This window comes from Anarrhichthys ocellatus, unplaced genomic scaffold (genome assembly GCF_004355925.1).
Source record: "Anarrhichthys ocellatus isolate YVR2014 unplaced genomic scaffold, GSC_Weel_1.0 scaffold83, whole genome shotgun sequence".
NCBI lineage: Eukaryota > Metazoa > Chordata > Actinopteri > Perciformes > Anarhichadidae > Anarrhichthys > Anarrhichthys ocellatus.
In genome coordinates, this window is record NW_022280113.1 from 1410344 (window position 1) to 1425337 (window position 14994).

At 41.2% G+C, this 14994-nt stretch overlaps 2 protein-coding genes across 3 annotated transcripts in view; one reads left to right on the plus strand and one right to left on the minus strand.

Moving 5' to 3' along the window:
* tnrc6c2 (trinucleotide repeat containing adaptor 6C2) overlaps positions 1 to 7529 on the plus strand; it is a 50299-nt gene extending 42770 nt beyond the window's left edge. For both annotated transcript variants that reach the window (XM_031874580.1, XM_031874581.1), the window contains one exon: positions 342 to 7529. In XM_031874580.1, the coding sequence (XP_031730440.1) occupies positions 342 to 699 (358 nt within the window). In that variant the 3' untranslated portion in view covers positions 700 to 7529. The remainder of the gene's footprint in view (positions 1 to 341) is intronic.
* Positions 7530 to 8778: 1249 nt separating this feature from the next.
* On the minus strand, positions 8779 to 14974 carry cd7al (cd7 antigen-like). The gene is made up of 5 exons (XM_031874569.1): positions 13779 to 14974; positions 13095 to 13448; positions 11833 to 12213; positions 10727 to 10833; positions 8779 to 10287 (listed from the first exon to the last, which is right to left on the minus strand). Exons 1-5 carry the CDS (start codon positions 13837 to 13839, stop codon positions 10075 to 10077), a joined length of 1116 nt encoding a protein of 371 aa, XP_031730429.1. The 5' UTR covers positions 13840 to 14974; the 3' UTR covers positions 8779 to 10074.
* Between the last annotated feature and the right edge of the window lie 20 nt (positions 14975 to 14994).

Sequence of the window (14994 nt, forward strand, 5' to 3'; positions counted from 1 at the left end):
GTCTGAGGTCACTTTGTTTTGTTTTTTGTATCTCTAATTGCCGAAGGTTTGACCCCAATTTTGCTTTGCTAATAGTGGCTGCCACTACAGCTGGTTGTCATAGAAACAAAATGCAAATTGTGTGACCCACTTTTCAGCAGCACGAAACGTGGTTATGGCAGGGCGCAAAAAAGCATAATAGCATGTTAAAGCTCTAAAAAACAGTACCGTGTGTTTAGAAAGTATGTCAGCTATATGCTGTCCCATTGTTACTTCAAGAAGACCTCTTCATAACATGAAAACTATTGTTTCTGGTTGAAATAGTGTAAGACTAATGGTTTCCTCCTTTGTCCTCTGTAAAGGTGTGTGCTTGGAAACACCACCATCCTTGCGGAGTTTGCCGGCGAGGAGGAGGTGAACCGCTTCTTTGCACAAGGCCAGTCCCTGGGGGCTAACACCACTAGCTGGCAGGCCAACCAAGGAACCAATCAAAACCGGATGGGCGGGGCAGCACAGTCCCACTCTATTGGCCAGTGGAGCAGCAGCGGCGGCGGTGGCTGCGGAGGCAAGTCCAACGGGGGAGACCTGCTGTGGGGCGGCATGCCCCATTACTCCAGCCTGTGGGGTCCGCCGAGTGGAGACGATGGCCGTGTGATCGGGAGCCCCACCTCCATTAACACCCTGCTGCCTGGAGATCTGCTGAGTGGAGAGTCCATGTAGGATGATGCCACGATACACTAACTAACCAACCAACCAACCAACCAACCACCACCATGTCACGTAAGCCATTGGTGGTGGGTGGGAGGGAGGGAAGAAAAATACAAAACAAACAAAAAAAAAAATTCAATATGAACAGGAGCAAAACCCAAGCAAATCATGTGGCGATAATCAGTATCAATTTGAACTGTGAATTGTGAATCCGAAGGCTGGAGTCCCAACCACACAGACTGCAGACTCCAGTCCTTGTGATTTGCTTTTGTCCGTTTTTTGTTTGGTTTACCTTTTTTGGTATTTTTGAAATGCATCGTATAAAACAAACTGAAATGAGACACAATACAAAGAAACCTTTGAAGTGTTTTTAGTTTTTCCAGAAGTATACATGACATTCTGTGTGAAATTGTTTTGAAGACTGTTGTTAGGAGAAGCAATCAAAGCTGCCATCTGAGACTTTCCTTTTCCCTCCAAAAAAACAAAAACAAAAAAATCCCCAAATAAGACTTAAAACGACCATTCCCAGCATGTCCATGGCCAATGATGTGGTTCAAAGACCTTTAATAGTTGTGTTAACGTTTGTTTCTCAGCACTAATATTAGCCTTAAGTGCTCTCTGGCCCAGGTCCTTCCCAAGCAGCCTTTTGTTGTTTTTTGTAACTGAAGAAATAGCTGAAATCTTGCACAGTTTCACCTCTGAACCAGCAAGTGGTACAGGACATGACTGGTGACCAACTCCGTCGCTGGGCAGTAAGAAGTCCTGGCCACGTGACTGGCCCTACCAATCATCAGCTTAATTATTTTGGTTTCTCAAAGGGATTGACACAGCTGTAAAAATGTTCTTTTTTTTTTTTTTTTTTTTGTTTGTAGGTCTAGACCCAAGCGCGTTTTTTTTGATATCTACAATATATATAAGCTGAGAAGATTATTTGTCCAACCTCGCTGCGTGTCTCTGGTTCCGTACATGCCTATGTAGGTCCAGTGGCACCTAATCACTGCAAGCCCAGATCCTTCTGGTCACCTTCAACCCAGTCGCTTACTGGTGCTTTGTTGAATTTTCTATTGTCCGATTTGTTATGAAGCCCAGCGGTCTGTATGGTCAGCCAGTTTTTTGGAGGAAAACAAAACAAAAAAAAAAGAACACAATTTCACCTTACATTGTGCAATATACACCATAGACCTTTCTTCCGTCCATACTCTATGTCCACCGGAGCTGGTTTCTATTTTGTTTTTCGTGATTGTTGCTGATCGCAGCAAAAGACATTGGAACTTCACAAACCTTACCCCCCCCCCCCTTTTTCGAAACTTTGATTCCCTCCAGACCGCCAGTCCTCCTGAAACTGTTGGAAAAAACTCTGCAAAGAGGAAGAAGCCGCTGTTGAACTGTGCATGCAGCAAACTGTACTAAAGAGTGACACAATAATGCACACTTCCTCTCTGCATGCCACAGCCACATCCAACAGAGACTGAATCTCACAGTGGGATCGGATGGTTCTGTGTATCTGGCACAATACCAAATAAGAGGGGTTTCTCCTAATGCAGTAGACCTTCGAGTGTTCCTTGCGTTTGGTACTGTACAAACAGAAGAGACTAAGACTTTTATAAATTCAAAGGGTTTTATCATAGCACTTATGAAGAGCAAATCGCTTCAACCGCAATCCAATGAATCAAAAAAAAGGAGCAGCATAAACATTGAAAACAACACAAAAAAAACCAATAACTGCTCTTTTATGTACTATATCTATTCCTTGGAAATGTGTCATTGTTCCTCTGGTAGCAGGATGAAGGGAAACAAAACTGAAATGTACCATTGGACATTGGTGAAAAACTGCAGTCTATGTTCAGTTTTTTTCCTTCTTTGAACAATATCAAAGTGAATATCACTGTTACTCCAAATATTTAGCCTTGTTCTGTTTGGAGGCACGAGACTTGCAAACGTCAGCTGTCTCTGACACCCGCCGGCCAGTCAGTCGGTGGGAGAGTCGGGAGTGGTGTGGGGAGGGGAGGGGCGGGGGGAGTGTCCACTGAGTGCCTCTCTGCTGTGGTCCTCGGGGTGTCAAGCGGCAGCCCCCCACAGCGCAGCACTTCCTCCTGGGCTCCACTTGACCCTCCCCTCTGAAGAAATGCATCTCCTCCAAGACCGGCGAATCACGGCTCTCTGCCGCACACGGCATCTCCAGCGGGGGAGGGGTGGGGGAGGCTGCTGCCAACACCACCACCACCCAACCCTGCTGCCGTCCTCTCCCCCAGCTCTCAGTTCTTTGACACACAGATCACTTTAGCTGGAAGATGTAATAGTCATATTTCTGGAATTTTTTGCCAGTGTTCTTTTTATTTTTATTCTTTGTGGAGATTTTTTTCTCAATGTCTTGTGTTGTTGTTTTTTTGTCTACATGCAGTGGTCTACAAAATACTGGCTGCTGAACTAGCCCTTCACTGTTGATATGCAGAAACACTTTGGTCAGAGGTGCCTCTGTATGTTCATCCTGTGTATTGAATGCAAAACGAGGATCAATACTACAGAGCGTTATTGATTGTCTATTTGTTTTGAACTGATCATGCTTTTGTGTTTAACAGTATTCTGTAGTACTTCCAGGTAGTATCTTGAGATGTATAAAAAAGAAGAAAAAAAAAAAATAGGGTGTCTCAGACGGGGGTGTGGGTGTTTGTTGCTCCAAGCTGCTCCGCTTGCCCGCAGGCTGTCCCCCCCTTGCCCTTTGCCTAGCTGCTACGCTATGACCTCCTCCACCTCAACCTGACCCAGTAGCCCTCCCCTGACCAGGCACCAACAGGCCCTCCTATCTGTTTCTATGCAAAAGACTAGAGGCTGGGGCCCTTTACAGCACGCCAAGCCTCACGCGGGGAATGAGCACTCGTCCCCCATGAGCTGGTCAAACCTGAACCCTCGTCACTTCAGAGTGGCCGCTGTTTCTGTAAAGTCCGGCTAAGCCACCAGAACACTGTCACGTACTGAAGTCCGAACACTTTATCAAAGATCGGCCTTTGTCTCTGTGCTGAAGACACTTCTTCTGTCCACTTGATCTCAGGGTAGGGGAGTAGATGATACCAAGTAAGAGCTGCAGCTCTCCGTATCGGTCCTTTCTACTGTGAGAGCAAAGTCTTAAATGAAAAGGCCATCTTGCGCAACATGTACGGACCTCATGCCTCGAACTTAATCCTAATTGGAAGGGAAAATGCTTGTATTGAATCTTTTTTCTCAAAAAGGTGGCCTATATTTACTGTTTCGGGGCCCATTGTTGCGTGTAAAAAGTTGCCAACATAATGTGCCAATATAAATTTGCTGTGTCGTACTGTATCTTTATAGAGAGCACTTCTGTTCCCTGTTTGGAGGAGCTTTGATAACCTTTGCAGAGGGTGCAGCGGGGGACAGGAGGGATCAAACAAATGGGCAACAGCATCACACCCTTAACAGGCTGAGAGTTTTCTTTTTTTTTATGCTTTTGTGGGGAATGCCCCCATGCTATGGAGAAAATCTTTACTCAGTTGGGTGTTCCAGTTTGCTACAGTGCACAGTTGATGATGGGTAATCCCGGGTACATATTTTTTTAAAACCAAAAATGAAATTGCATTTTAACGTCATTTTTATGAAGTTTGACATAAAAATCTTAAAAATGCAAAAAAAATCTAAATGAGAGAAGAAAAAACAAAAAAAAAAAAAAAGATCTATAATATGTTAAAGCTCTGCACTTCTAGCTGAAACGTCTCCTGTCGTCAGCCTCTACTACCACCATCTAAAGGAGTAGACTGGTGGCCGGGGTGCCTTTTTGTGGATGCTGTATTTATCTCGATTTTATGTTTTGTGCCCCGCTCAAAGCGGGACCGCTGAACTGTACATTTCCACAGACCCAGAATGGCGTGGGCCCAACTGTATCAGCCTCACTCTCCTCACTCTGCATCAGCAGGAGGGGAGGGGCACATTTCAAGAGGTACAAAGTCTTAAAAAAAAACGTTTTAAGAAAAAGTTTTAAAAAACTAAACTAAAAAAAAAAAAGAAGAACAAGAAAACGGGAAAAGGCTACCTTTCAGGACGTGCAGTCCTGCAGCACACAAGCAAAAATCACTATTGCCTGTTTCTGTAACTGCCTTGATCCAAGCTCAGACAGACCCGATAGCCGAGGACCTCCTCGTCCCGCATCCTGCATAACCGGAGAACCCTGACGGTGAAGGGGGTTTCCCATGCTGCACCAGCATCGAGAGGTTCTCCTCTCTACAGTGTGTGTGTGTGTGTGTATATATGTATGTATATGTGTGTATGTATACATATATACACATATACATACTGTGAGTTTGGTGTGTGTGGTATCGCCTCTTCAGACTTCTTGGATCGTGACCTCTGAAACGTTTCATTTTTGTTTTAAAAGGTTTCACACAACTGAAAAATGAGCAATATGTATTTTCCCCGCAAATAAGTGATACGAAGGAAAGAATTTGGGGTCGGGTGTAAACTGATGATTGATTGAAAGCGTGGGCTTTCCTATATGGAGTTGGATATGCACGTTCTGGTTTTGATGACATATTACAGTACTTTGAAGTGCTTGTACTGTACATATGTGTGTTTGTTAGTTAGCCTGTCTAAAAGCCCAACACAACCAGTCCATTGAAAAAAAATCACAAACATATCAAAACTAGACAAAATATTAAACACAAATACTTGAATCATGGAGCGCCAATAATGTAATGTGAAGTCAGTAGTTCTTTTTTTTGTTTGACAGGTACACCTAGGGGCTTTTAGAGAATATAAAAAAAAATGTATTGTATTGAGTTACAAATACAAAATCTTTGAGAGAAAAAAATGCAAAAGTCATCTTTGATGTGTGCTTGAAATTCAGATGTTTGTATGAATGTGTGCGCAAGAAACTGTGTACCGGGCCCACGGCCCGCTCTAATGTTCCACTCAGTATGCTATATTTTGTGTCTTTTTTATTTTCTTCTGTTTTGTTCTGTCAAAACCTATTCTGATAGACATTATTATCGTCTGACGTTGCACTGAGTGTCTTCTACCCCTCACTCAGCTAATCGTAGACAAACGAGTTTAAGTACTGAGGGGAGACGGTGACAATTCATGTGTACATGTTTACTCAAGGACTTAATGGATTTGTTTCATTCTATCTGTAAAAAGTTTATCTACCTTATAGTGGCTTTTATTGTGGGATAATCCAATACAAGGATTATCGTTGAGTATTGCACCATTTTATTTCAATTATACAAAAAAAAAATGGAGAAAAAATTTTAAATAAGAAAAAAACTACAAAAAAAACTACAAAACAAAAAAAAGGGAGGGGAAAAACAAAGAACTGTGGCCATAGATAGCTGTAGAAGGAGTAGTAATCCCGATGTTAACTTCATGGAGAAATAGAAAGGGATGACGTGTGGGAGGTGAGTTTGTTACAAGACTCATTTCAGAGGTGCCTATCTTTTCTGTTTGTTTGTTTTTTGCAAAAGCCACCTGTCGTTTACAAGCATTTCATTCGTCTGAAGTTCAAGGAAATAGGATTTTATAACAGGAATGTTAGAAAAAAAAAAAGAGACAAATTTCATCTTCCATCAAATATGGACATGGAAAATCTTGCAAAATGAAGATTTATGCTACTTTAAGAACTCTGGGATTGATCAGTGTTGTGTCATTTCAATTTTTTATTTTATTTTCTTTCAGCGTCGACAGACTATCTCTGTATGTATTGAGTTGTGATTTTATATTTCCTGTAAGCGACACCGTTTGCTCAATATCTTGCACACTCATAAAAGATGTGGATTTTTGTCTCAGGAAGGCCAGGGTTCCAGATCGCTACTCCATCATTTCTAGATTTAATGTTTTTTGTGAAAGCAACTGAAAACAATTAAACTCCAAGCAAGCACTGAAGGTCATGAGTTTAACAGAATATAGTGGGTACCAAGTAACAACAACAAAAAGTTTGTAGCAAGTTATATATTTACCAAATAAGACTAAGAATCAACTTTTGAAAAAAAAAAAAAAAAAGTGGAGTGCTTTACATGTGAAATCTAAGTATAATTGCTTTACATTTAAACTGATCAATGGTTTGATTGTGAAAAACACAGTGACAGAAAATGCATTTGTATGTTTTGACTTTCAAGTTTCCATCCTGTAGTCCAGGAGCATTGTGCAAGTATTTTTTATTTTTTTGTTATGTCATCTCGCCTGTCTGTTAGCATTTCTGTTCCTGTGACAGGTATTTCACTAGTTGAGAGATTTGTTAACATGTAACAGATGGTTTGAAGTGGAGGAGTAAAGCTGGTTTTTAAAGGATCATGATCTATGCACAAGTGGGAGGGAAGAGTCCAAACCAAGCTGCTGTACTGCTGGTGTTTGTTGACTCAGAATCTAGGGTTCAGGGTTTTATGTAGGGTTCTTCTTCTTTTCTTCTCTTTGCTCTAATCTACTTCCCCCTGTCCCCCTCCTCATTATTGACATCTAATGTTTGAGTAAAACTTTACATTGCGTCACCATGCTGTGTAGTCCTTAACCAATGAGCGCTTATCCTTCTGCTAAAGCACTGTGGGTTGTACTGAGAAAAAAAATGCCCATGACTTCTAAGGTTGTCATTTGTTTGTTTTTTTTCAGTGGGTGGGCGAATGGGGGTACTTTGCCTTTGCCTTTCTCTTTACTTTGGAAAAAAAACATTAAGGAAAAATGTCTGTAACTGAAATACAAAGTTGTGGCTTTTAATGTTCATTTAATGTTTCATTTTTTCTCCTCATAGAATGTGATTGTTAAGGACATGCACCGGAAAAAAATGTTTCCATGGATTATGGATGTTCTTTCGGACTATATTAATAAATTACAAATTTTCTTGGCTGTTAGTGGGTGTCTTGTCCCTTTTTTGAAAAAATGTTTTTTTTTTAGTTCAACCCATGATTCTATCAGCGATTTAAAAGTATTTTTTATTTTTAATCATTTTTATCCATACTGAATAAGTTAAGTAGAGAAACAAAAGTAAACTAACAGTTCTTTAGGGGTGGGAGATACGACAATGAATACATTGAGACAGCATAAAATGGCATTTAAAAAAAAAAGGCATAGTATTGTATTTCGTAGTATATTCTAGCATGACCAATGTCATGAAAAAAATCATATAGTGTGTGATGAAGGAAATGCAATAATATAGCATGTGATGAAAACAAATCTTTATGAATAAATCATAGTATGGTATGCCATAAAACAATGTCTTAAAGTCATAATATAGTGTAATGGATATGACATCAAGAATCGTATATTATACAATAGTAACATGACAATATGGTATGTTATAAAGAAGTCATATTATGAAATAAAGTCATGAAAAAGTCAATGGATAGTATATTTAAAAATGTCATATACTAAGCCATGAAAATGTTAAAAAATCATATTGGGCTATAATATGTTATAAAAAATATATGCTACAAAAATGAAGTCATAGTATAGTATGTCAAAAAGAGGTGAAAAAAGTCAGTATGGTATGTTGAACAGAGTTGAAAACAGTCATAGTATAGTATGTCGAAAATAATTGAAAAAAGTCATATGTCAAAAAAGTCATAAAACGTCATAGTATATTAAGTCGAAAAAAAGTAATGAAAAAGCAATTCTATAGTTTGTAGAAAAAAGTCATAAAAGAGTCATAATATAGTATGAATACAAAAGTTGTAAGAAAGTCATATCGAAAATAATTGAAAAAAGTTATAGCATAATCATATTCTGGTTTATTTTATAATGACGACACAATCAGAATTTCAAAATGTACAGACGCAAATAATTACAAAATAAGACGAACGTATTCCGTGGGTAGAACTCGATCCTAATCCATCGTAATCCATACGACTTCTTCAGCCACAAAAACCAGGCAGCTCCTGCGTCTCCGTACGAGGGAGTCAAAATGAGACCTGGTACATAGTCAGATATTCTACGCTGCATAGATGTTGGATGAAGCTAGATCTCCAGCTACACCTGTGGTCCATGCTGTGTTTCTGGACAGTGCTTTTGTAGTTCAGATGCTGAATCCTGGAACAGCAGAGACCTTTCAGGAGCATGAAGATGATGTGTTTGGTTCTCATGTACAACAGAACAAGTGACATCTTGGAAGTGAATGAAGCAAGGAAACAGCTTTTTACTCAGAAATCAAGGCCTCTGGAGAACACCCCTCCAACATGAGCCGCTCTAGACCAACATGCAAAGGGCACAGCCTACCATGCAAACACTTTCTGATTGGCGTTGGGTGAAGGAGGGAACAGAGTGGCAACAAATTTGGACCACATTTCCAGAGGCATCAAAGCCCCTCCCTCTGGGATTAGATACCTGAACACTCAGAATCAGTACTTTATTACCTTGGTCCACTCAAATACCTTTTAATCCAATTATACTGGTTTTGTTAGTGTGTGTCCAGCGTAAGCTGTTAGTTAATGCCCGTCACTCGCTGAGACAGCTGCCCAGCTGGGTTATTTATTACTTCTTCTGTTCCTGGTCTCTTGGACACCTAACAGGTTAATAACTATAATACTGTGGTCCGTCATATGTGTATAAATATACATTTAAGACCTATTCAGAGTCAGAACTAGCATTGTGAATCATACGCATAAACTTTATGCCAAATGCAACGCACTTTTTGCCCCCTTGTGATAAAAAGAGTTCAGGGAAAACCCTGATTAGGTCGTGTGCAAACCAATAAACAGCAATTCTTAATGGAAATATTAGATTTTTTTAATCGAATTTAAGCATCAATGTCATAAAGTACTTTGTCAGGTATTTAAAGGTACACTGTGGAGTTTTTGACAGATTTGTGACTTGGTACCAATTTCTTTTAACACTACTCTGCTGATTGACAGTTAGCGGCAGTAAAAATGTACAAAAATATGCCAAACCTGGATCTCAACAATCTAAGCTAGCAAATGTTTTATGAGGAAGACAATGCGGTCAGAATGTTTGTCAGACCTCAAAGACGCAGAAAAGCTTTTTCGGCCAATGCATTCCGCCACTTCTGCTCTCCACACGGACTGTTTACATGCATGCTACCAAAGCCCGCTCAAATGTGTTTGGTCAATACTACTCTGATTACAAAAGGAAACCAGTAACAAAAAGTCTTGTCCCATTGCCTACACATTCTGCTTTCCTACGCAGATATCGGTTTATAGAGATTATTGTTTACAAAACTCCGCAGGGTACTTTTCATTTATCTGAAATAGCCAAAAACAGACAGTGGCAGTCAAGATTTAAGAGAATGACAAAATACAGATTCACTTTTTCAAACTATCAACAGTCCAATATACATGAGATAAAAGGCGGTACAGGGACAATCTGTTTGAGAAACTTCAGAGTGCCTATTGGAGTCTGGATAAGTTGGTCTAGTTTACGATGCTGGTGACAAAATCTAATACTTCATTTCTGAGAGTCACTCCTGGGGCTGAGGGCCCCGCTGGGGCTTTCGTAATGGTTTGCGGGGCAGGATTTCTTCACGTGGCAGTTCGTGTACTTGGAACCCATTTCCTCCAGATGCAGGGGCTGCAGTTTTCGAGCGGCAGGCTGTACCACGGTCATCTCCTCATAGATGGGGGCCTGAGTGTGTGACTTGACACTGCGGCGTGCTTTGCCCTGACAGTCATTGAAACAGGAGGAAAACAAATCAGTGAAGTGAAGTGAACGCACTCTCGATTTCCTGTTAAATCAGAGTTTGGCATTCTCTCACGAGGCAGCATCTATAATAAGAAGTCCTAACAGAGTCTCGTTCTCACTGTGATATGTTTTACTATAACTTAAAAATACAATATAATTCACTTCTCATAAAAACAACGTCTTAGACCAGAATAGAAAAGCAGAATAAAGATTCACTGCCAGCATCTTTGAATTGCAAGAACAACATGGGGACGACTGACAGCAACAAGTTATGAAACTAGTGTGGTTTTGTGGTGAGTGCTCAGAGGAACTCTCTGGCACGCTCGCAACAGGCAGGTGGTGTTCGGTAATTGGTTATATTTCCCCCCTAAACTCTTGTGTAGTATCAGAGCAGCGCATTATAATACAAGCCACTCACTTTATAGATCATCACAAATGCGAGGAGGAGGAGGAGAAGGAGAACGACCCCAGCCGAGGACAAAACGTATACCAGAGTGGAGTAGTTGGAGCAGCCACACTGATCTCCTGTGAAGAAGCAGATAGAGAAATGTTGAGATGAAGAGGGTCGCCTTCACTGCAAGACAAAAAAAAAAAAAAAAAAAAACACTCAGGGCCTCAATATCCCCTGAGGGGCCACACTGACACCACTCAGCTCCCTTGTTGCACTGCATTCATAAGATCTTGTGAGATAAGCTAAACAAAAGCAGTATGAACTACCACTGTGGTCAAAAGACAGCTTGTGCATGGTGTGTTCAGGGGAAATGCAAAAACCACTGCAGTAATCAGCAATGACATTTGACATCTCAAACACAAGACTCCTGGTAGAATGTCAATCATACACTTCAATAATCTGAGCCAACACCAGGCTTTAGCTACACAGAAAACACTTGTTAGTAGGAGACGTTCATTGTTGAATTTGGTCAATTTATAGGATTGATAATAGGAAATAATAGAATAGCATCAGACTTAAGACACTCCTTTAAAATACTTCTCTGCATCTCTGAATTGATGGCACGGCCCAACCTTGCTTGACATTCAGCTAGTGGAGACAGCACCATATCAAATATTACCAAATATTAATTTCATGGGTTAGTGATGTCTATTTTTGTCTAGTGTTATCATTTGTGGGCACACCCACAGGGGACAAAATAGAAGGGACATTGCTGGTGCTTGTGAAAATAATACAAGAGATATAGAAAGACATTTCACACAGGTTTCTATTCACATTATTATTTGAAAAGAAAGAAACAACAACTTGGCAAATATGAACATAAGTGGAATCTTTACCAAAGTTACAGTCATTGATATTGATATTATTTGTAGCAGTTATGTTAGTACCAGAGGGACATCCTGAGGTAGCAGAGCTGGACTGATCAGACACTGATAGACATTGAAACAACATAAAAGAGGAGCAGGAAACACATGGACGCAGCAAAAGAAATTTCTATTTTCCAAAGCCTGAAAAACAAAATGAAGGTTAGCTTAAGTAACTCGGCGATCAAGTCCCTCTGTGACATGACCCACCTCGCACAGAAACAAAGAACACATGTCTCCCTAGACTGGTGCTGGTGTCGGTCCCGCCACGCAGGAGCAGCTGGCAGCTGTACAGGGCGCTGTCATCTGGCTGTAGCTGCTGCAGGGTGAGGTTGTAGGTGATGCCCTCGGGACCGGGCGCCGAGGACAGCTGGACCCTCTCAATAGGGAACTGGGAGGAGGAGGATGGAGGGCTGCTGCCGTGGTGACGCTTTGAGTGGTACAACACCTCCACGGGCGCCTGGCCCCGCTGCCGCTTCAGACTCACCCCCTCTACAGTCAAGGCATCACCGCGTGGGGGGAGACAGGGGAGCACGGCTGAGCCCCCAGAACACGTCTCTACCAACCCTATGTCCGCTGACCCAGCGGCATCTCCAAAGGGGAAAGGGAATAAACCTTAGAATACGACGCATTGGTAACAATCCCATTTCATCTTCCCATTGAAGGCATGTTTAGGGTGCTGCGGGGTAAGGCATATTTGGGGTAAAGTATATTGAAATTTAGGATGTATATCAATATTTATTGTACTGCATATTATTGCATCCAGGAAAAAGAACAGAGGCCTCTGCTGTTTTTTTAAATAAAACTTGGATTAAAACTTTTGATTTCGAAAATTGTGCACTTGTTTTTGCATGTGGTGTATTTCAACATCTGGAACACAGCACTTCCACGGCCAGGCTGGCAATGCCGAAACACAAAGAAACTGACCAGAGTGAGTCATCATGGTCAAAATGCTGAATGTGTGTCTAATAAGGGGGGGAAAAGCAGCTAAGATTTCAGGAGAGCTGTGTTGAACTTTGAGGATGTTTCAGGAACTGCCGAGTGACCATGTTTAGGATTTTAGCATCAATTTTGATAATGTTTATAAGACCTTTTCACACGTAAAAAAACATTAATAAGGGAAACATTTGGGTTGCGAGAAATCCCTCTTGCTGGTGTATATCCTCCACCAGCATAATACACTTCATATCTTTAGTTAGCTCTTTAATTCCCCCTCGATTTACAGTTCCAGCACTTTTCCTTCTGGCTGCAAGGCACCTGGATCAAACCTAAATTATTCACAATAATGATCATTTCCACCCCCTTATAAAGTATATGCCTTATCAGACAGCAGTGCTTAGTGCGAGCACTGTTTCTGAGCAAACGAAAAGCACCAAACACTCTGTATTTGACCTTCTTGTTTTGTGGTAGTTTTGGAAAGTTCAACCTCCTGTGGGTGAAAAACAGGCGAGAAGTAAAAAAAATACACTCACCAGCATTAACGAGGAGGAAGAATTCGGTCTTTGCAGGTATTCGGTCGTCTGTAGAGGAAGGGTTGGCCACCATAAACTCACAGTAGTAGCGGTCTGTGTCGTTGGCACTCAGCTGTGAGATGGTCACATTCAGAGAGTGGATGCTCGGGTCTCCACTGTCACTGATGCGGTTCTTGTCACCAGCCTTACCCACACTGACTTCGCTGTCGGTGTACTTGAAGAGCACTTCGCGGGGATCCAGCCAGCTGCGCTTCAGGTAGATTCCGAAGGGCGAAGGGTTCCTTTGCTCAACCACACAGGGAAGAACCACAGATTCCCCCTCATTCCTCTCCAAGAACTGAATCTCACTGCATACTTGATACAAAAGGGGGAAAAAAAAAAAGTTTGGGAATACATATTTTTAGTCTGGTGATCATATGATTCTATACTTAAAGATTTGTGTCAGTTGCAAAATAGAAGTCGCTATCGAAGATATATTTCACAGTTAATTATCGTGGTCAATTATAATGATAAACCCACTATGCTCAAAAACAAATACCACTACAAACTGCAGCCCCAAGAAAGGAGCAAAGCTAAAATATGTTGACAGAGGTGCATTACATTAAGTGTTCCTGTTCTTCTGTCCACCCTCTGTGAATTACAATTCAAATTAGTGGGAAAAAACGAATCAAATGATCAACTTACCAAATCCAGTCTGTGTGATGAACAGAGTCCACAGACAAGCCAGGTACTGGATCCCAGTCATCTTCAACACGGTCACAAGACACTAGTTAAGATCCTGAGGGAAGTCAGTGATGTAAACCATGACAGGACACATGCACGCACTCACAACTGGATATGAAAAGCTTTGGGTGACTGTAAATGAAACCATGAGGAACTCCATGAAGCTCCACCTTCAAACCCTCAAGACTAGCGCAAGAGGAAGTGCACCCTAACCAACACATTGAATGCTGGATCAGCTCCTTCTAAGGCAGTATACATTATAAAAGTAACAATACAACACAGCTGAGAGCGAAAGTTCAGATTAACGAGGATCTATTGCATCAACAGAACAGTTAGAACCAAGCTGTTCATGGAGCTCCCTAAAGATCCATTTTCTTTGGGTTTTTGTGTCAGTTTGACCCAAACTCTTCAGTATAAATACCGTTCTCCACAGTTTTCTGTCTCACATGCTTGAGAGAACTTTCCACAGACAGTATTTGTTTTACATATCCCAGAGAAAATGATTACGACTGCCTGTTTCTGAACAGGATGTGTTTGCTTTCTGATCATTTGCAACAAGGGAATAAAATGTCAAGCGTGTCAAAAAGGGGCCTGCAGACTGAGTCTCAAGCACAGCTCCGATACCTGATTGACAAAAACACGGAGCATTGCTCTCAGCTTAGGCAATATGGACAGGAGCAATTTGAAAGAGAAGCAACACGGTCAAATGTCTAGTCCTTTTAATGCTCAGACTAAAAGGACTTCTGAAAGATGTAGAACACCTCTGGCAGCTGGATATCTTTAAGCAGTAATTCAAAAGGCAGCTGGATTTATTGTTTTGCTCTTGAAGATATATTTTTTGACGACTCATCCGAGAAGCTTCTTCATTTCTGACTGGCAGGGAGTCACATTGTTCACACTCGTGTTAGAAATTAGAAAAAGGTCTCCGCAGTGAATGGCTTAAATTTAGGGTGCAAATACGCAAACCTTCATAAGCATGAACGATGTAGGTCCACGAACTATCTATCAACAAACCACAGACTTAAGACTTATTTTTGCACTTGCTAAGTTAGATTGTAAACACGGTCTTTCTGAACAGGCAGTTTGCTTCTGCGGTTCACATATCTTCTACTAGTCCAGCAGGAAACCACAATTAGACTGTTTACATGTATATCAGGTGGTGGGGGTGGTGGGGTGG

What these genes read in the sequence shown, in the direction of transcription:
- cd7al (XM_031874569.1), bottom strand. Translation starts at nt 13,839, where the DNA reads ATGACTGGGATCCAGTACCTGGCTTGTCTGTGGACTCTGTTCATCACA. An exon ending in CATCACACAGACTGGATTTG is followed by an intron (nt 13,449 to 13,778) that starts GTAAGTTGATCA and finishes TTTTGTATCAAG; the next exon opens with TATGCAGTGAGATTCAGTTC. An exon ending in CATTTGTGATGATCTATAAA is followed by an intron (nt 10,288 to 10,726) that starts GTGAGTGGCTTG and finishes AATGACTGTCAG; the next exon opens with GGCAAAGCACGCCGCAGTGT.